This window comes from Motacilla alba, chromosome 9, assembly GCF_015832195.1.
Source record: "Motacilla alba alba isolate MOTALB_02 chromosome 9, Motacilla_alba_V1.0_pri, whole genome shotgun sequence".
Classification (NCBI taxonomy): Eukaryota; Metazoa; Chordata; class Aves; order Passeriformes; family Motacillidae; genus Motacilla; species Motacilla alba.
Window position 1 is genome coordinate 9,210,330 of NC_052024.1, and position 20,270 is coordinate 9,230,599.

At 40.6% G+C, this 20,270-nt stretch overlaps 1 protein-coding gene across 8 annotated transcripts in view; it reads left to right on the plus strand.

The window, feature by feature from the left end:
* NYAP2 (neuronal tyrosine-phosphorylated phosphoinositide-3-kinase adaptor 2) overlaps positions 1–20,270 on the plus strand; it is a 137,210-nt gene that overhangs the window by 76,159 nt on the left and 40,781 nt on the right. For all 8 annotated transcript variants that reach the window (XR_005257948.1, XR_005257949.1, XM_038145466.1 and 5 more), the window contains one exon: positions 6,444–7,541. Coding sequence is in view for 6 of the 8 variants with exons in the window: in XM_038145466.1 (XP_038001394.1) it covers positions 6,444–7,541 (1,098 nt within the window). In the remaining 2 variants the exon portion in view is untranslated. The remainder of the gene's footprint in view (positions 1–6,443; positions 7,542–20,270) is intronic.

Here is a 20,270-nt window from a genome sequence, read left to right on the forward strand (position 1 = left end):
GTAGTTATTTCCCAAATACCCCTTTCTTTTTTTCTTTGCCTATTCAATGTTATCTGGAAAAATAGGGGACATCAATTACTCATTCTTTTAAAAGACAAGAAGGTGAAGTTCAAAATATAGGAGAGCACAAGGCTGGGCATTCAGTAGGAGACATTCATATTGTAATTTTTCATGAGTTTTTGGAGACCTTCGCACTCTAGGAAAGGATAATTGATGGAGGTACAGAGAAGTGAGGGCTGTGAAGGAGAAAACCTGGAAGTCAGTCTGCTCTGGATGTGGCAATTTGGGTAGGGAATCTCTGTACCATGCTGACACTACAAAGGTTTTGACATATCCTGGCACCTCTGGGTCTGCCCTTGTCTTGACGTTGCAGAACAAAGCATGGGTAGCCCCGGCTGTGCTGGGAGAAGGCTCTGGCAGTGAGGCACTGGTGCCCTGGGCTGCCTTTTATGAGCCCCAGGAAGGTTTGGCAACCTTGGCATGTGCAGACTCTGTGGTGCTGGGGCTGTTCGGTTCTGTGGCCCTGAGCTGGACCTGAGAGCAGACTATCTTTAGCCACGGTGCCTGTCAGCTGCAGTGGTTGTACTGCTGGAGCAATGCTCAACTCGGTTTAACTGCAGGCCCTGATTCTGCTCTCCTTTGTACTGATGTTTAATTCTGGACTGTCACTCCCAGAGCCACAAGCTCTCCACCACTTTCAATTAGAGCAGAAATCAATCATTTTAAATGCCAAAAGAAGTCGTAGCCAAAATAAAGGGACCAGAGTACTTTTGAGGATATGTCCTTAATCATGGCCTTGAGACATGCAAGTAGCACATCAGCATTATTTCATGACACTGACTTTAAGTCCTTTCATTTTTAGTGTAGTTTTGTCCTCTTTAAATGCCCAAATAATTTCCAGTAAGAGCTAATAAATTCAGGAGGGGGAAGAAATAGGTGCTGTTTGAAACCATTGTGCTGAAACCACCTATTGCCTGTTTGAATTAATCAGATGGTTCTTTTATTCCTCCCATGTGCTTCCCTTCTTTTAGAACATCTTTTAGGAAAGGAGGAGGTAACCTGCAGGGAAGGACCTTGTGTCCATGAGGACAATGTTATTTTGAGAGCCAGATTTTTTTCTTGAGAGAAATGCATTCTCTGATGTTACTTCAAACTGTTGATGATGTTTCAATAATCACTTGTTAAGATGCATCTTTGTGTGTCTATTTTATGGCTGTTCACAGTGTAGGAATATTTGCCTTCAAATATTTCTTGGAGAAGAAAATATGTATGTTCATCACTGCATGTCTCCAATAACTACATTTAATTTTTTTTTTGTTTCTACTGTTACTTTCCAATGATAGGAATCACTGTGCAAGTTTTGATATAAACAAATTAAAATGAAAATCGTAAAATTAAAATTAAACCCTTGCGTAAAATACCTTAGAGCCTAACATGGCAGAAGAGAAATACTGAAATGTGGCATTAGGAGGTAAAATGATAGGTGAAGCCCCATGGCCTGTGAAAAGACATGATTTAAACTTAGGTCTCCCAAGTGTCAATCTTTTGAACAGTTCAGAAAACTGTGTCTTTTAAAAATGAGTTTCACTAAGACTATTCAAACTTCATCTACAGAGAGAATGAAATCTAACCCAATAGAAACACTTTTAGGCCCCAAATCATTCCTTCATTGAATCTATAGCCTCTTGTAGAAATTGAAAGGGAGCAATTTTCCTGTTTGTGGTTTATTCTGTTTGTTACAGTGAACAGAAAAATTCACTGGAATGGTCTGTGGAATGCAAAAGCTGGAAAATACCCAAAAGACAATATAAAACAAAATAAATAATAATTTTTAGATGTTTTCACTCATTCCTTATACAGTGAGCAAATAATAAACAACAATCTAACAACATATTTTCATATTTCAGTCTCTCCTTAAAGAATAAAAAATATACTTCAGAAGGATAATACGAGAAGCATTCTCTATTTCCAAAATTAACTATGAAAGGGAGATTATCTGGGTATCTCTGAAAGCTATGCATAACCTTTGCACTACAAATTTCATTTCAAAAATGTCATATTCTCCTTATAGAGTAGGGCTTCCATGAGGCTATTTTAAGCACTGTGCTTCTTGCTTCAAGATGAGACCTGGAGTTACCAGAGCTTCATCTCTTCTTTCTCCTGAAGTTTGTTAGAGCCAGATAGTTACTTGGAAGGAGTGTCCTACTGAACACAGACGGTTCCTGCTCAAGCAGCAGGAACTCTAGGGAGTTCACTTTTGTTTGCAAGGATTGTTCTGCCTCCCGGTTATCAGCTGTGGTAGTTTGGGTGGCCCTGATGCAAACAAGGAGGTGCAGGCACAGCATTCAAAGCTCCCAGGGCAGCTCCTGTGGGGACAGAGGACCATGGAGCAGGTGCTGAGCATCATCCCCTGTGCTCAACCTCCCCACAGGCCTGGTGCTCTCTTGTGCTTGAGTGTGTCTGTAATAGAAGCGCTCACAAGAGGTTTGTGGTGCACTTGCAGATGGATGTTTGAGGAAAGCTGCACCTGGTGGGGAAAGAAACGATTCTCACTTTCATTTCTTCCACTTAGCTTTGGATCAGGACTCGTGTGCTCTGACACATACAAGTAGCAGAGCCTCAACACAAGTTACAGGCAACAGTTTCATCAAGGACATAGTCATTAATGTTGGAAAGCACTTAATTACTCCATGTTTAGAGCAGACAACATGGCAGTATGGGTATCACCAGTATGCCAGCATGGTTCACTTTTCATAGAAGTTTATGTTCCCAGCAGGCACCGAATGCTTTTTCTGCCTGATAAATGTCAAGTACTTTAAGCAATCTTGCCTGTTCCTCTCTGGAGATTGCCAAATAATTTCCTTTCATTGGGTTTGGGATCTTGCCAGGGCTTCTGCATTCATGTACATCTATCCCTGCCAAATGTTGGTAACACCGGAACCGCACAAATGCTCCCTGCTCCTTCCATTGGCTTTGCACGGCTCTGTTTAGCTGCAGGATTCCTGTTGCTTTTCTCTGTTGTTTTGGGCTGGAGCAGGAGTTCATGATTCATATTTCATTAACAGGTGTGCTGTAGAGTTCAGCTCTTGCTCTGTTTCAGAGCAGAAACCATTGTTAAAATAATTTGTCTTGCACCACAAACTGAAAGACAATTCAGTTTGCCTCCTGAATGCCCTCCTGCACCTGAGGGAGTTCCTAGTGGGTGTGAACAGTTCCTCTGTTCCTAGTAACGATAAAAAACTTTCTTTATTGTTAAGTCTATCCATTTACCTGTGGATTTTCTCTAGTTAGTCCTGTAGCGGCAAATGTTCATGCTCTGAGGAGCATATAGGAGGTAACTTTTAAGGTTTGTAAAATATTTAAACAATTTAGTTAAAAATTTTAATTTGAAAAGTCCAATTTGTCATGAAGGGGGAAAGATCTCAGTAACACACAACCTCCTGGAAAGAGATGGTTTAGTAAAATAAACTACAGCAGAGGAAAAATGCTTTATGTAGCAAATGGAAAGTAAATCACCTTGTCATGTTTTACCCTGTCTCATACAGCAGAACTGGGTCATTTGACCTTTTTGTTGATAATGTCACCAATATATTCTAGGCTAGTGCTACATATCATGAAAAGGCACATGAGGCTCTGTGTGTCATTGTGGTACTTAATTTCAACCCATGCAAAAATACAAGACTGGATGGCAGAATGTCAATCAATTTTCCTTGACATTTCTCATATCCTCATTTGTAATGTAATAACCTGTGGGTGTTGTATATGGGAAGTCCAACATCCAAGGACAGGTTTAGACAGTGTAGCAGAACCTCTTCAGTTGGATAAAAATTGTGAAAATGGAATGAGAAAAGAAGAGAATATGCTTTTTCTAGCAATTTAAAAACACAGTACTTTTGAGTACTTTTGGCTGGTTTTAGAAAAAAATATCAGTTAACATTAGCCTTGAAAGACCACAGCACAAGAGTAACTTGGCTTTTGATTGTTTTGTGATCATTAACATCCATCCAGATAAAGACATCAGAGAGTGGGGTTGTGGCCTTAAGACACAGCCATTCTCAGCATGACACCTGTGGCACAGAAGATGTAAAAGGCAGCACTGGCAACTGGAATCTGAGGAAGCAGAGGAGCAGGAAATGTTCTTTTCTCAGGTATCCATTAGTGATGGCAGTGTGATGCACAGGGAACTGAAGACTGTGAGAAGCCTGTGTTTACAAAATACAGGATTTTCAAATGTAGCTGAAGTAGAGTTCAGGTCATGTACAACATGTTCACAAATGATCAGGCAGTTCGTGCCAGTTTCGTTGGCTGTCTCTTCATTTTAATGACAGCAATCTGAAGAAGATTGCTTTTGACAGGGTTGTAAATCAGATTAACAGAGGTTGGAGAGAGGACTGAGATCAAGTTTATGCTAGTAGAATATATAAAAACAGAATATACAAATAAGACACTAAACAGAAATGAAATAGTGATTTAGCTGGAAGCAGGCAAGAAAAATCTGCCAGTATTGTCAAATACATCACAAGTAATATTTTCTGCAAAGCCCAAATGATTCTGGTAGCCTACATCTTATTCCCAAAAGTCTAGCCTAATACATTCAAGAAAATTAATTTGGGTTAATTAAAAAGACAAATTTAAAATGCATTAGGATATATCCACACAGTGAAAAACTATCAAGCCACCAAACACCCTTATCTATGGTAGCTTTTGCATGTCCCCAGCCTGCTGCAAAGTGGAACACATTAATTGGAACCATCATGAAAGTATAATATAATTTTTTGAGTCTTTTTTGTTCCTTTTAATTCTGGCAAGATGTCTTTTCCTTTTTGCTTTGTTGTACCTTAGTTATATGTTAAGCTAAAACAAATGCCAGTAACAAAGAGTAGTCTCATTACTTTGTACATGTGCAGATTCACAGCTCCTTATTCCTGAAGAAAACTTGTTTATCATCTGCCTTTACTGCTACACCTTGTGGGAATTGAACAGAAGTTATTTAGCAGATCAAAGCATGAGTGTGACAAAGTGATGACACTGTTTGAATCCTCCTCTGATAGTGACCAAACCACGTTAGTAAGGTGCTTTAATGCAGGTGCTTTAATCCAGCTCTGAGCCAGCATCCTCCCAGGCTCAAAATGCTGGCTTTGAGCTGGCAGAGCACAGCCTCACTGCTGGCTCAGGAATATGTTTATGTCTGTTTCTAAAAGAGAAGTTGCAACTCTGTGAGTGCTGCCTGCCTGGTTTAGCATCAGACATTTGCTGGCTGTTTGCTGATGGGTCAGCAGAAGGTGTCTGGAGATTTCTCTGAGCATTGAGTTCAAACTGGCAGATGTGCAGTAGTGAGCAATTTGGAAAGGCAGGAAAGCTACCATTCTAACCTGGCCACTCGTTTAGGTCTCTGTGTGTGTTTGTTTGTTTGAACTGGGGAACTTACCAGTGACGTATCAATTACCTTCTAGAAACATAAGCTAGGTTTAGTGTATGGGATAAATTTTGTTTCTGAACAAGTTTGTTGAGTCTGCTGAGGATAAAAGCTGACTTCACTAAACCTTTAATGAGGCATTTTATTAACCCTAACATTTAATGAGATGTTTTATTAGCTCTTTATGCAAAGTGAACAAAATGCGGTTTGCATGAATTTTCTTATTGTTTAATTCATAAAGGATAATTTCCAAGAAACCCTTGACCTCTCCTTTCAAATGAATTTCATCACAATGTTTTGATTTATAATTTCAAAGACAAGGTTTGTATAAGTAACCGGTGTAGGTAGGATCCAAACCTGTGAGATACTTTGTTATTCCTTGACTTCGCAGAAATCTCATGAAGAGATTGAGATTCTAACACAATAGAGTCCAGATAAATCCCTAGAATTATCTCAACAGCAGATTTTACAATTTGTGTATGAGTGTTTTCCTTCTCTGTTAGTGCTGAGACAATTGTGGTGCTTTATGCAAGAAGTTACTATAAATAAAAAGGCCTTGATTCATCACTTTGTCACTGCAGAGTTACCTCACTGTCATTCCAGTATGACTGTCCAGGACCTTAACTGTTCTCTTGGAGCCAAAATGAGGTCATTTTGGTATTTAGTGTTATGTTGTTGGCAACTCTTTGGGTCTTTAAAATTCCACAGTGTTATTTGAAAAGTATAATATTTAAAAATGGAAAGTCCCCTGTCCCAAAGAGTTTGGGAAAGAACAGATGTCTCGGAGGAAGGGAAGTGTTCACTAGTTACTTAATCCTGGAGTGTCAGAGCATTCTGGGGGAAGTCTAGGAGTGTTTTGAATTGAGTGTTATTTTTATAGTGTTCTATTGATGTAATACCAGAGAAAACCAGCAACAAGCTGGTCCCAGGAACTCCGTTCCAGAATTATGACACTGTAACAGAGACTTTATGGTTGACAAGGTGTGTTACAGGCTTCTGATGAGTTGATGTTCTGTTCTGTTTTCAGTGTCAGCCAAACCAAGACCTCACAGTGATGAGTACACAAAGAAGATTCCACCTCCTAAGCCGAAACGTAACCCAAACACTCAGCTAAGCACATCTTTTGATGAAACATATATCAAAAAGCATGGCCCTATGAAGACAACCCTCACTAGGGATGCCTCGCTCTCACAGGTCAGCAGTCCTGCTCCAGACACAGAAGAAGAGGAGCCTGTTTATATTGAAATGGTTGGGAATATTCTCAGAGACTTCAAAAAAGATGAGGATGACCAAAGCGAAGCAGTCTATGAGGAGATGAAATACCCTATATTTGATGATGTAGGCCAAGACTCAAAATGTCAATGTGAATATGACCATCACACTTGTTCTTCTCAGTGTGCTACTCCCACAGTGCCTGACCTAGATTTCACCAAGTCTGCAGTGCCATCTACTCCCAAGGGCTTGCTTTGTGACATACCCCCGCCATTTCCAAACCTGCTTTCTCACAGACCTCCACTGCTGGTGTTCCCACCAGCACCAGTGCAGTGTTCCCCGAATTCTGACGAGTCTCCTCTAACTCCACTAGAGGTCACAAAGCTTCCCGTCCTAGAAAATGTGTCTTACATCAAACAGCAAACTGGAGCTTCTCCTTCTTCACTGCCACCTCATACACCAGGCCATCAAAAACTGGAGAAAGACCAGACAGTATCTCATGGAACTAGCACCCCTGGGCACACCTCCTCACCTCCTCATCCTTCTACCTTATACAGAACGCAGTCTCCACATGGTTATCCTAAAAGTCACTCTGCCTCACCTTCTCCTGTCAGTATGGGTAGGTCTCTTACTCCCTTAAGCCTCAAAAGACCTCCACCTTATGACTCTGTACATTCAGGAAGTCTCTCAAGAAGCTCTCCATCAGTGCCTCATTCTACAGCCAGAAACACATTGCAAGAAGGAGGGAAGATGGTCAGTGTGTCAGTCAGCACCTACGGGTCATCATCTCAGAGCAGTTCCCGCTCTCGGACACCCACCAGTCCTCTGGAGGAACTAACCAGCCTCTTCACCTCAGGACGAAGTCTCCTGAGGAAATCCTCCAGTGGCAGAAGATCTAAGGAACCTGCAGAAAGTAAGTCTTTGATGTAATTTTTCCTCATCTTTGTTTAATAATTTCTGCTACTGTACTTTTCCAAATCAAATACTTGCAAAAATTAAATAACTCAGAATTCTGAATTCCTTATATAAATTTCCTGTAATGAAAAGAAAAAAAGGTGCTTTAGTATTCATATTGTTATGTTTCTAAGGTTTTTAAGTATGCATACTGCACTTAGAAGTACAATTCATGGCTTGGTCTTGCAAAAAGAGTCAGTTCTTGGTAATTTTTCCACAGCTGTAAAAGTTTCAAGTGAGTTGGGATCTTCCAGCCTTGTCACATCCTTCCTTTCTCGGTGGATGCTAAGCAGCTTGTAGCAAAATAACCAAACAGTGGCTGTTTAGGGTTATTTGCAGGGATCCACTGATCTCCCTTAACTTGGCCAGAAATCCTGGAAAATATGATAACAACCAAAGGTAGCAGCTTAACCTTGGTTAAGCCTGGGGCAAAGGTTAAGGCTGATGATCTTGGAGGGCTTTTCCAACCTGAATGATTCTGTGATTCTGTGTAAACCATTCTCCTTCCATGCTGTGCCATGGAATATTTCTTTCAGCTGGACTGGTGTGACTGCTTGGAAGGTTGTGCTGTGAATTGATCTGAAAACCAGCACAACCTACAATGCACATAACCTATAAACCCACACAGGAAGAAATGCACAGAAGGAGGCTGTGCAGGAAAACCTTAAGCCAATATTCACTTGTCATATGCTGTGTCATAAAATCAATGTTCCATATGCATTCAGCTTTCCACCATGTACACCATGTACTTCTGAGCTAATGAAATATGGAAACTCCTTTTGAAATCAACGGGAGTCACATGTCTGAAAGCAGAACCAGGCACCAGTATTTCTGTTGCAAAAATGTTCCTGTTCAGTGGGTGTCCTGCAGTGGAAGGTCGTTCTAACACCTCCTGTCTCAGTGCAAAGCAGACTTGGGATGCTTTCTCCTCCACTTCAGTAAAATCTGTTTATGACTTTGAATTGTTGACACCTGCCTAATGAAAAAGCTGTCTTTGGAGAGCAGCTGTTCTCGTGTTTGTGTAGGTACTGTATAGCTAAGCTCTATGTACGATAAACTGCACTGGTTTATACCTGATAAAAGAGAGTGTTCTGGTTTCCAGGCTACTGTATCACTACGGAAGGCAAGTGAATTCCACACTGTTTCTGTTGCCTTTGTGCCACTCTGTTATGTCACCCATCACAGTGTGGTCACAGCAGTTTGGGGCATGCTCAGGGTGCTCAGCAGGACACCCCCTCTGGGTTTCCAAGGGCAGAGTCATCTGCCTTGCATCTCTGCAGCTGAGTGAGGACATGCCTGTCTGTAAGAATGGAGAAGCTTGGTGGCAATGGGTTAGGCTGGCCTACAACTCATCCCTCTTGACTCACTGACTCCACTTCTCCAGCCTCAGTATTATTCTTATTTATCTCTGTGCACACCAGGAATAATAACTCTGCAGTCAGAAGGTGGAGGTGGGACTAGAGTTAACAAGATACTGAGGATACTAGTTGGTGCAGCAGTTTGCCTTATTTGCCTTTAGTATTTTCATGGCCTGTAGTCATTAATCTTGTTTTATGAAAGTTTCAGCTCCATAATTCAGTAGGGTTTCATAAATTGATTGCAGTAGTAAAACTACAGTAACACTGGATTGGTGTGCTGGATGGAAGCAAGTTTGTATCTAAAAGGCAAGATGATTCTTGTAACTGGGAACAATTATTAGGGATGTGATGTGATATTTATAAATAATTCCAGTGAAATGCTAGGGAGATTTTGGCAGGTAATACCAAACATTATTAAATATGCTTCTTTTTCATAAGTGAGCAGAAATCCCCTGTGAATCCCATGCTACACGAGTTCTACTCAGGGAGGTTTGTACTCTCACCAGTGTAAGGAAGTTTGGAAAATAAAGAAATTCCTGCCACGAATATTGCAAGTCTGGGAAATTTCAGCATATCTGTGCCGCTGTTTCATACCTATCTGCAGAATATGTTTGCTATATTCTACTTGACTGAAATTGAATGCAAAACTTTCAAAGGACTTTTCACTGATAAATTTAAACTAAATCCTGCCCTGCAGATCTGTACCAAGAGCAGCCTGGTTTGCCTCTCAAGGAGCACTGTCTTTGCTCCTTGGGAGGTAGAAATCTGTTCCTTATTGGCCACAAATGGTAAGAATCAGAGAGATATGAAATTGAAATTGTGTTCACTTATTTAAGAAACACACATTCATGTTATAAATAGGCACCAGTGGTGAAAAGACTCTGGAGTACAGCTGTGTTGAGTAAATGAACAGACTGCCCATCTAATCCGATTGTAATTTGTCTGGTATTTACAGTATGACTTAATCCCATGGGATTACTGCCCTGAGCAAGAATCAGGTTTGTGTTCAGATATTGCAGAGGTAGAAGACACTCTAAGATTTATAGAGAACACATAAAGGTCTTGCATTTTATGTCTTTAAATTCTACATTGAAATGATCCACCATAAAGAATCTAAATTGGGAGATTTGAACACAGCATTTGACCAGACTGCCACATTTACATGTCATGATTTACATGATGATAGACAGGGGAGGCTGGGCTACTCATCCGATATGTTAAGGAAACCCTGATCCTTATTGTCCCATTTTCTAAAAACCCTTTTGTATGCTTTTAACATTTTAAAAATGTATTACAGACAAATATGAAAGTGGGGAGAAAATAACAAAGAAAAGTAAATTGTAAAGCCAAATCAGAAATGAAAAAAAAAAAATTGGTAGAACATTATGCAAAAAGAATTGCAAAAAGATGGAGACAACCCTACAGAAAACTGAAGGCGTAGAAAAAGAAGAATGTGAAAGAGTGGAAAAAATAAATATTACTAATTGTCACTGACTGTTCCTTTATCCTTTCTGTGTTTGTGTGGGATACCATGGCAGCGTGCCTTAACACTTGCTATACCCCTGTGAAACACAATGTCAATCCTCAGAGGTTAGAGGGAAACTATTTAAATGGTACCAGCACTGCAAGGTGTCCTTGGGCTGCTGCACTGTGTCCTTTTCTGAAGTAGCTGGAAGGTGTTTAAATGTAGCCACTCGATCCACCTGAGTGGAACCACACAGTCCCTTTGTTGTCACTGTGTACCCTGAGTGTCTGTGTCACCCGTGTCCTTCAGTAAAGAGGGATTTATGAAAGGAGAGGAAGGGAATGGTCTGAAGCTTTTCTGGAGCTGCATTTGCTGCTTCTGTCATTTCTGCATCATAGAAACATGCTGTACTCCATGAGGAACTAGCAGTGGAGTCATGCCTGAAGGCATCCCCACATCCTACAGAGCAGGATGCTGTGCATCTGCTCTGGCTTTCAGGCTGTGTGTGGCTCCAAGGCTTTCTTTGTGAGATGGTCCTGTAAATCCTTGTCAGGACTAGCCTTTCTTTCTGGATATTTGTTAAGGCTTCTCTTTCCTCACAGTTTCCTGGGAGCTTCGTGCCAGTTTTGAGTGATTATTGCAAACATTCACCTGCATGAACTGCACAAGAGAGCAGTGACCTCAGCTGTGTGCTCTGACTGGATGAGCACAAGGTGTGAGATCAGAACAAGTGATGCAGCACAGGTTTTTGTTTTCCTAAGCTGCTCTGTAGGGCTTCAGAGCTGCTTTGGCGTTTGCCTACGTGGAGTTTCACTCCTCAGCTTCTAGTCACATAAAGGGAGGAAATTCATGAACTTGCTACTTTGAAAAATCAGTTATAGTGATTGAAAATTAGGGTAATTATTAACATTTCCTGTTCCTGGCTGATACTGAATTAAGAATCTAAACATATCAAATAGTGTGAGGAGAGGAGGGATTCTGAAGTAGCTCAGTTGTTAAAAAGGAGTTTAGGCTGACTTCAGGCCACTGAAACTTAGAGTGGAAATTCTTTTTCCTTTTCTGTTTTTTTTTGGTTTGTTTTGTTTTGTTTTGTTTTGTTTTGTTTTGTTTTGCTGCTGCTTTCCAGGAAGCTAGATATCCCAGAGAAGTATTGTATGTCCCATTCCAGAGAAGTGTCCAAGGCCAGATTGGATGGGGCCCTGAGCAATGTGATCCAGTGAATGGCATCCCTGCCTGTGGCAGGGAGATTGAAACTGGATGATTTTTAAGGTCCCTTAAATCCAGGTCATTCCATGTTTCTCAGTCAGCTTTGGGTTGCTTGTTAGATAGAATAATGTGGTGGAGAACAGAGTTTGGGAGATGCATCAAGTGAAAATTCACCCCATGTGGGCGTGAACCTCTGTCTTTGTGCATGAAGTCTGGAATGAGAGGCACAGGGCAGGATTCAGTTGATGTATTTCTAACAGTTAGGATGAGAAACGTTGGCCGATGCAGGGTGGGATTGGGATGGCATTGTGTGCATGCCTCTCATTTGTATACCTGCTCGGCCTCTGTTGTCATGAAGTGGAAAAGCTTGCCTGCAAGATGAGGCTGGCCATAAAAACTGTTTTAGATACTTCATTACATCCATTGCTCAACTACTGCACAGCTGCACCGCTACACTACTTTTAGCATTAGTGACTATTTGAATGCCTTCCTCATTTCTAACCTCTAGGTTAATATTTTTCCAGACTTTTATCCAAAGGGATGTCAGCCTAATTCTCTGTTCCTTTTTCTGCAATGTAGCAGTTGATTCTATGCAGTATGAATGCTGTATTCAGTCTAATGAGACAGCTACAGCTTTTCAGTTATTCCTGAACCTTTGAGCCAGAGGTGTACTGGTTTCTCCATCACTGAAGAAGCATCCATTTCCATAATAGTAAGATTTTGTAATCTGATGAGCCATGATATGTGTGGGATTAAATGAGGTGATCAAAACAGTCACTTCTCATTTGACAGTCCTGAAAGTAGGTCTGAAAGCAAACACTTCATGGGAGCAGGGGAAAGTGCCAGAGCACAAGGCAAAGAGAACACCAGCTTTGAAGAGAATGACACTCATCCACCCCTGGAAGGATATGATCTTACCTCAGTTAATTCCATTTAGTCAAACCCCAAGATGCCTACCTTGCTACATCTATTCTGACCTACCAAGGTATCAGCAAGCCAAGGAGTTGAGCATCAGAAACACTTTCTGCAGGTGCTCCTTCTGAGTGCATACTTGGGACAAGGCATGGGTACACCTGCACCCACAAAGGTCATGATCTGCTGGGGTCACCTGGGGGAGCTCTGTCCTCCCCTAAGGGACAGGTCTGTTGGGGACTGTGCCATGTTGTGGGACAGCACTGAAAATTCCTGAAGTGTACACAGGGGAATGACCAGCTATGGTCAGCATCCTTCAGGAGCCAAATTTCTGGGGTAAAACAAGATTCACTTTGCAGTCCAGTGGTCTTGAATGCTGCTTCAGCCATGCCTGCTGTTATCCTTCCACAGTAGTCCTTAGATCCCTAGCGAAGGAAGGTGTGCACTGGACTAAGTATTTTGGGCTTGATCAGCTAATTCAGCCAGCTGGTGACTCTTGTGGAAGCTGACATGTGTTCCCCAATTAGCAATCAATAGACAGACAATAACTGGAAAGAAAAATCATAATGTGTCATTAAGGTCGTTCAGCCAAGCCCACAAAAGGCAGGAAAACATCATTTCTCCAGGGCTGGTTTAGTCTAAAGGGGAAGCAGTGAGCTGCAAAGCAAAGGTGCGAAGGGGAAATGTATGGAAGCATCCACTGCAGCCCTGTGGCACCTTGCACATCCCAGCCTGGTGATTCCATGCCACAGCTCCACCATCACTGCCCCATTTTGCATTGCAGGACAGCAATTCCATTCTTTCTCAGCACCAAGGGTTATGTCAGGTTTAAGAACTTGTTTCCAGTGGATAAATCAATGGACACCTGTTCCTTGATTGAAATACAGACTGTCTGTTTACTGTCTTGCTGCTCTCACACAAAAGTGGGTATGGCCATTTTAAGGGCATTTAGTCATCCGAGTCATTGATGGTGGGATGCTCCTCCATGCTTCAGATGAAGGAATGTCTTTGTGAGATGCAGTTATTAAAACAGAAAACAAGCATTTTGAGACAATATGTAATATTTTTGCTAATTGGTACCATGGCATTGTCTCATCTTCTAATTCAGCAATTTAGGCTCATCAGGAAATCAGGCCCTCCCGGGATTCTGAGGGTATGCAGAAGCATTCAAGAAGACATAATTTCATAAATAATTGCTCAGGTTTTTCTGGAAACAGCTGCTGTCTCTGATTGATGTATACAGATTTATTTATTCCTTCAGTTTATATGACTTGACTGCTTGATAAAATTTCTTTTTCTGAAGAAGAAAGAGGTGAAAAAGAGATAAAGTTATTCTCTCTCTGTTACAATTCAAGTAAAAGATGGTTCCAGGTAAAGAAAGGAACGTTTCTTTAGGTTTAACGTACAGTAAGATGTGAGATGTCTGAAAGTTGTCAAAAAAAGTGGGTGAAAAATGCCTTAAATTCACTTACTGGCACCCAGTTCACTATATTGTAAATAAGCAGAGGAACATGTGCTGCACTTAAGGATGTGGATAATAATAATAATAGGTTCTCAGTTTTAAGTGCCATTGATTTTCCCCACTCCCCTGAACAGAGCTTTCTAAGCCAGAGAAATATCTTGACCTTTAGACCAAATCCTCAGCACTTATAAATCACTGCTTTTTATTTGAAATTGGGAGAGGCACTCCAGTTTATACCATCTGTGTCTCTGGCTTCAAGAAAATAAATGTGTCCTTTGTGACTAGAACAGCTTGTATTCAAAATGGTGCAGTGATACAGCAGGATGCTGAATTGGAGAGTTTATTGCTTTTCTGTTTCAAGCAGGACCACACAATTTATGGCCAACTTATGGGTGCTCAATCTTAATGGCAAGAAATGCTTAATCTAGTGATGTTTTCCATAAGCACATATTGGCTTCAACAAAACTACTAAAGACATTTTCTTAAAATTTCCCACTGTGGTTTTTTCAGGGGATGTGGTGTCAGTGAAGGGTATCAGGTCCTATTGTGAAAGAACTAAGGAAAAAAAAAGGAGGATAGGAGTGGAAGTGCTTTGATTTAATAGAATGGTGCAGGGTTATTTATGTTTCCTCCGCTCAGGAAGTTGGCACAGACACATCGGATGAAGCTGGCTGGGCTGGCAGTGCCAGTGGCCTGAGAGCACGAGCTGCCAGCTATTTCAGAACTTCTCTTTACAACCAGGCATTGGGCCTGGAAATGAATCTGTTTCTGAATGAAGAGTCAGATTTTCTTTGCGTTAGGATTCAAGTGCATTTTTGGTTGTTAAGTCCTAAAAGTAAAACTAGAGTTTATTAGTAGGAAGGTCTGTGTTTACTGTAAAGCACAGTGCTCATAAAGCACTTTGAGCCCCATTTGACATTTTCCACAGGCAAGTGTATAGAGATAGTATTTAAGTCTCTTAAGCCAAATCACAGGGAAGGAGATCCCAGTGTTGTTTAGGAAAAGTAATCAAAACCACCCAGACCACACCTCCAAACCAAGGACTGTGAACTTTAGGATGGTGAAATACTGCACAAGTTTAAAACAGAGCAGATCTTAACAGTTTCCTCAAAACTAATCATAAGAGAGAAAAACAGTTTTGCAAACAAAACTTGCATTACTTTTTCTTCATTAACTGGAATATCTACATCATAGCTAAAGGAGTTGCTTGAGGTCACTGTTAAATTAAATACTTGTGCACTCCAGCTTATGATCTGAACACTGGTTCAATGGCTTCTTGAGGTGCTGTTATTGCATCTTTACAAGGGAAAAGGTTTAATTAAATGCCTTATCTGTTCTTACAGTGACACAGCTGTAGAAGAACCTCTGCAATTTAAGAGAAGATGGTGCTAACTTTGTGGGGAGTAAAGGAAGGAACAAGGTTTATTCCTTCACTTCCAAAATCTGATATCTCTGACTGCTATTTCTCCTCTTTATATTTCTTAAAATGTTTTTACCTAACTGGTTTGTGTAACAAACACTGGCAATATCTTGAGCTGAGGGGTTTATATATCCATTTTAAAAGGATACACTTTTTTTGGCACGACTGATTAGGTTTCTGCCTGAGAAAGTTCATTTTTTAAACCCCATCCTTAAAGACCCAATCCAAAGGTCCCTGAAGATCTACTTCAGAGGATCCCATTATAAGTTATGGCAAGAGGGTCCTCTCTTTGTCCCAGGCTGCTGTTCCTTGCAAAACCACTCTGTACTTTGGCCTCTAGAATGTTGCAGTGAATAATATAAACACTGAGTAGTGAATGAACACATGATATGCTGCACGTTTATGTCAGTGTATTATCTAATCTACCCAAAGAATCACTGAGGCTGGGAAAGACCTTCAAGATGGGGTCCAACCTGTGACCAAACACCACCTTGCTAAACAAGCCATAGACTGTCATTTCCTGAACCCTTCCAGGGATGGTGACTCCATCACTTCTCTGGGCAGCCTGCTCCAATGCTTGATCACTCTCTCAGTGAAGAAGTTCTTTCTGATGTCCAGCCTGAAGTTCCCCTGGTCCAGTTTGCTTTCATCAGTTGCCTGGAAGAAGAGATAATAGTCTGATAAAGAGTCTGGGGTTTGTAATGGAGTAGAGGTAAATGTGCTTCCCCTGAAATTTTCTCTCAACCTTCCAAGACTCTATCAGCAATAAGAAAAATCTCAGTGTTAGAAATGGTTTTATTTAGGTTATACATGTAAAAGATTCAAATATGAAACTATGAAATTGCTGGGGTGTACAAACATGCTAGGTATAGATAAGGTGAAAAGTACAGGAACACTGAGGAAATAATTGTGAGGATAATCATGCATATTAAAGAATCAGGTTCCTTTACATTCAATTTGATGTGAAGGTTCATGTTCCTTTCTCTCCTTTGAATAGAATTATCCATTCCTAATAATTATTTTATTGTTAAAACAGTAACATGCAATTAGCACTTTATCTGGCATTGAAGAATGAGTAAGGAGAACCATTGTTCTTGTAACTACTCATCTGAAAGAGAGAAGCTGTGTGTTTAATTTTACTGAAGATGGCAATTACTTTATTTTTGTGTGTGAATTTGAATTCATGACTCAAAAAGTACCTTCTTCCAGGAAATCTGTAGCTAGTTTACTGCTCCAGCAATGTTTGTGTAATTTGTGTGTAGTTTGCATGTGCTGTAACACAGACAGAGCCTTGTGCCAGCCACAGTAGCTGCTCTGCACACTTGTGAAGGCAATAATTGTAAGGCCTTGCAAGCACAGGCATCAGCCAGAGCTGTTACAAGACCATCTGCAATTCTACTTATTTCCTCAATATCGGAAGTCTGTGCTGGCATGGCTCCACAGTTGCTTTTCTAGCAAGAATAAAACCAGTTCACAAAATGAAACCCCTAATTAGAAAGTGGGGAGGGCCTAAAATAATTAATTCTGTTCAATGCATAGAAAGCCAGAATGACACAAAGGTTTCATCCTGTAATAGGGAGGAATCTTAAGCATTTACTTGCAGAGCAAAAATTTCTTGGGATCCTGACCTAGAGCTAGGCAGAGAGGCTGCACAGCAGCATTAGGTGTTTGTGCCTGGCTCTGTAAGAGAGAGCAAAATTCAGATGAGGTCAGTGTGCAGGAAGTGTCAAGATCTTCTTTTACAGGTAACATACTGGATAAAATGAGAGCTGTGCAATTGGCATGTGTGCTTTAATAATGAAAGGCAAATTTTCTAATTCATTAATGAAGCCAATAAAGAGAAATGTGTTGATAAAAATGTTTTTCATACAGCTGGTTGAACCCTAGACAAAATAGCCACGAAACAATTCATTTTCACTTCAACTTTGAAGTTGATATTTTTATGTGCACATACAAAAGGAGGGGTTTCTGTCCCCAGTTTCCACAATCCACGGTCTTTACTATATCTTCATTTTATGACTAACATTTACTACTGAATCTGGATAAAAACATACTCTTTAGAAGAAATTAAAGTGTTCAGAAAATGGAAAAACCTTACATTCAAACTCCTGAAAGAGTTCAAAGGCTGTTTTTCAGCAGAAAACTTGACAAAAGAGTGTTGACAAGTTTAATATAGTCAGGACTTCCATGAAAGATTGATGTTTTTGAAGTAAAGCTTTGAAACATAAGGTCATGAACTTTCTACAAAACATTTTTCTTGAAATGTCTCTATACTTCAGCTCTTTTGGTTCACTCTTGCCTTATGATTTCTTGCCATACTCTGCTAGGGTGTGTGCAGGACCCATCAAACCATTGTGTCCTCATTCAAAGATCCAGGGTGTGTTTTAAGAACCTGAATCACAGAATGAGTGAGAGGTGAAATGAACAGGGCTGAGAAGGAAAGCCTTTAAGTGAGAGTAGGTACCATCCTTTCAAATCAAGTGCTAGGTAACATTTGAGCCATCTTTACAGAGATTGATTTTCACAGTTTCATTGCAGGTTTCATTAACAGAGCTTTCTTTGATCATTATGGAGTTTAGAGGTGGGCATGGCAGTCTGTGCTTATGTGCAACATGTGTGTTGCTAATTTGTCCAAGGCTAATGGCAGTGAAACCAAAGTTTCACAAGCCTGCCACACTCAGACTCTTCAGGCTCCTTCCTTCTCCTGCTTAAATCCCATCTGCTGCAAGCAGTCATAGACCTTGTTCATACCCACCTGTGGGTATGAAATGTATGTGCACACATTTAGTTTTTTAACTGAAAGCACAGCCTGGATTATCAGCAGATCTGGGGGCACAAACTTTGTAAGAGAAATGTTTGCAGCTCCCTATGATCAGCTGTGTATGGAATATACATTCGTGTGAATCAGCACGGCTGGCTAGCCCCAGCTGATAACTGCTGCAAGGAAAACCCTTGCTCTGCTGAAGGCAATAACAGAATTCCCTTTGACTTGTTGTAATTAGCTTTTTTTGCCCAAAAAGGTACCAGAAGACACAGGCTTCTGTTAAGGTTTTTCTAAATGCACATCACCAATTTCCAGCTTTCCAAGGTTGGAAAGGAAAGTTATAAAAAAGATAAGTGCAGTGAATGTCACACAATAGTGTTCTGATTAATTATGTAATTGTGACTAGTCTGAATTAAACCGAAAACTTGTTAATAGACTGCCATTTGATGTAATGTTGAGTCCCAGGACACTGATTTATTTGCTGTAGTAGTGCATCTGTACAGTGCACATCTTCCAGATGGGGCCTCTTTGGTCAGTTGATGGAGCTGTATGATTTGCAGCAGAACAGGCACAATTAAGAGATCAAGCACAGAGTGAATAATTAAGAAATAATGATGGCCCAGTTGGAAACAGGTGATTGTCATCACTTCTGTAATATATGCCAAAATATGATCATCTTGGATCAATCATAGAATCACAGAATTAAAGGTGGAACAGACCTCTAAGATAGTCACAACTGTCAGCCCAGCACCATCACAATGTTCAACACTAAATCATGTCCTCAAGTGCCATATCTACACATTTTTTGAACACTTTGAGGGATGAAAAATGTCTTACCTTATTTAATAGTAAAAACAGGTTTTCCTTTATTTCTATCAATATACAAGAGGATTTTTCTTCTTACAATAGGGCGTCAAATAATGTTGAATATGTCTTACACTGGTGATTTTTTTTTTAATTGTCTTTAAAGGTACTAATGCCACCAGCTGAAGCTTATTGAAACTTAAAAATTCCATTCTATTTTTCCAACCAGATCATAACTTTCATAATTTTCATTGAATATTTTTATTCTAAAACCTTGGTTGAAAAATCTATGGTATAAATATATTGCTATAAATCTATCCCTTCTTTTATTAGTCTTCAGTTAGTGGTACTGTGGCTTTTTCTTTTCCTGTCTTGTTTTCCTAAACAGGATTGCACACTTAGCAGGTTTGGGACAGCCACAGAAAATCAACTAAATGCATTTTCCTCAGCAATCCCTCTTCCCCTCCCTTGGCTGCCTGTAGCAGACCGATGTGATCTCCACTGGATTTCACCAGATAAAACAAAAAAGCCCTACACTGTTCACAGAAACGTGCTCCATGTACACCAAGAAGAAGCTCAGCCATGTATTCCCTAAATGTTAGATGGTTTGTGAGAATTTCAGGCTTTCTATTGATTTTGCATGGAACTAGGTCAGAGCTGCTTTTAATTGAGCAAGCTGGCTGCTGCAACTCTCACTTAACTGTAAAAAAGGGGTATTAAAAATTAATATGCAAAGAAAACTTCTGCTTAATTAGCAAGTGGATGAAGTCAGAATAGACAAACCACTATAGTTAATAAAGATGAGGCTATGGATTTCTTTGACAGTGTAATATGCTCTTTCTTTCTTTTTCTTTTTTTTTTTTTTTTAATGGCTGAAACACTGAGCATTATCCATGTTTCTTGCATGTGGTACTAATAGCTAGTTATTTTTCTTTGGGAGAGGTTGGGATAAATTTACACCTGTGCAGATCAGACAAAGCACTGTACATCAGGAAATCCATTAAAAGGTGGCTCTAATTTTTAAATGTGTAGTAAAGGTAAATGAAAAGCCCTGGGGTGCAGACAGAAGAAACTCTGGGGCTCTCTGGCAGGCCCAGTATTGCCCTGCATGCAGTGCCTGTGGAAGGGGTCAGTCAGGCACAGGCTGCCCTGGTGCCAGCAGAGGCAGGAGGGACACTGGTGGAGCTGTGCCTGGGCCATGTCTCAGGTAGCACTGACCCTCACACACGTGTTGGTTGCAGTCTCATCCTGCATCTGCCCCCCTCCAGGTGTGCCCTTGGGGTGTCTGTGCTCCTGC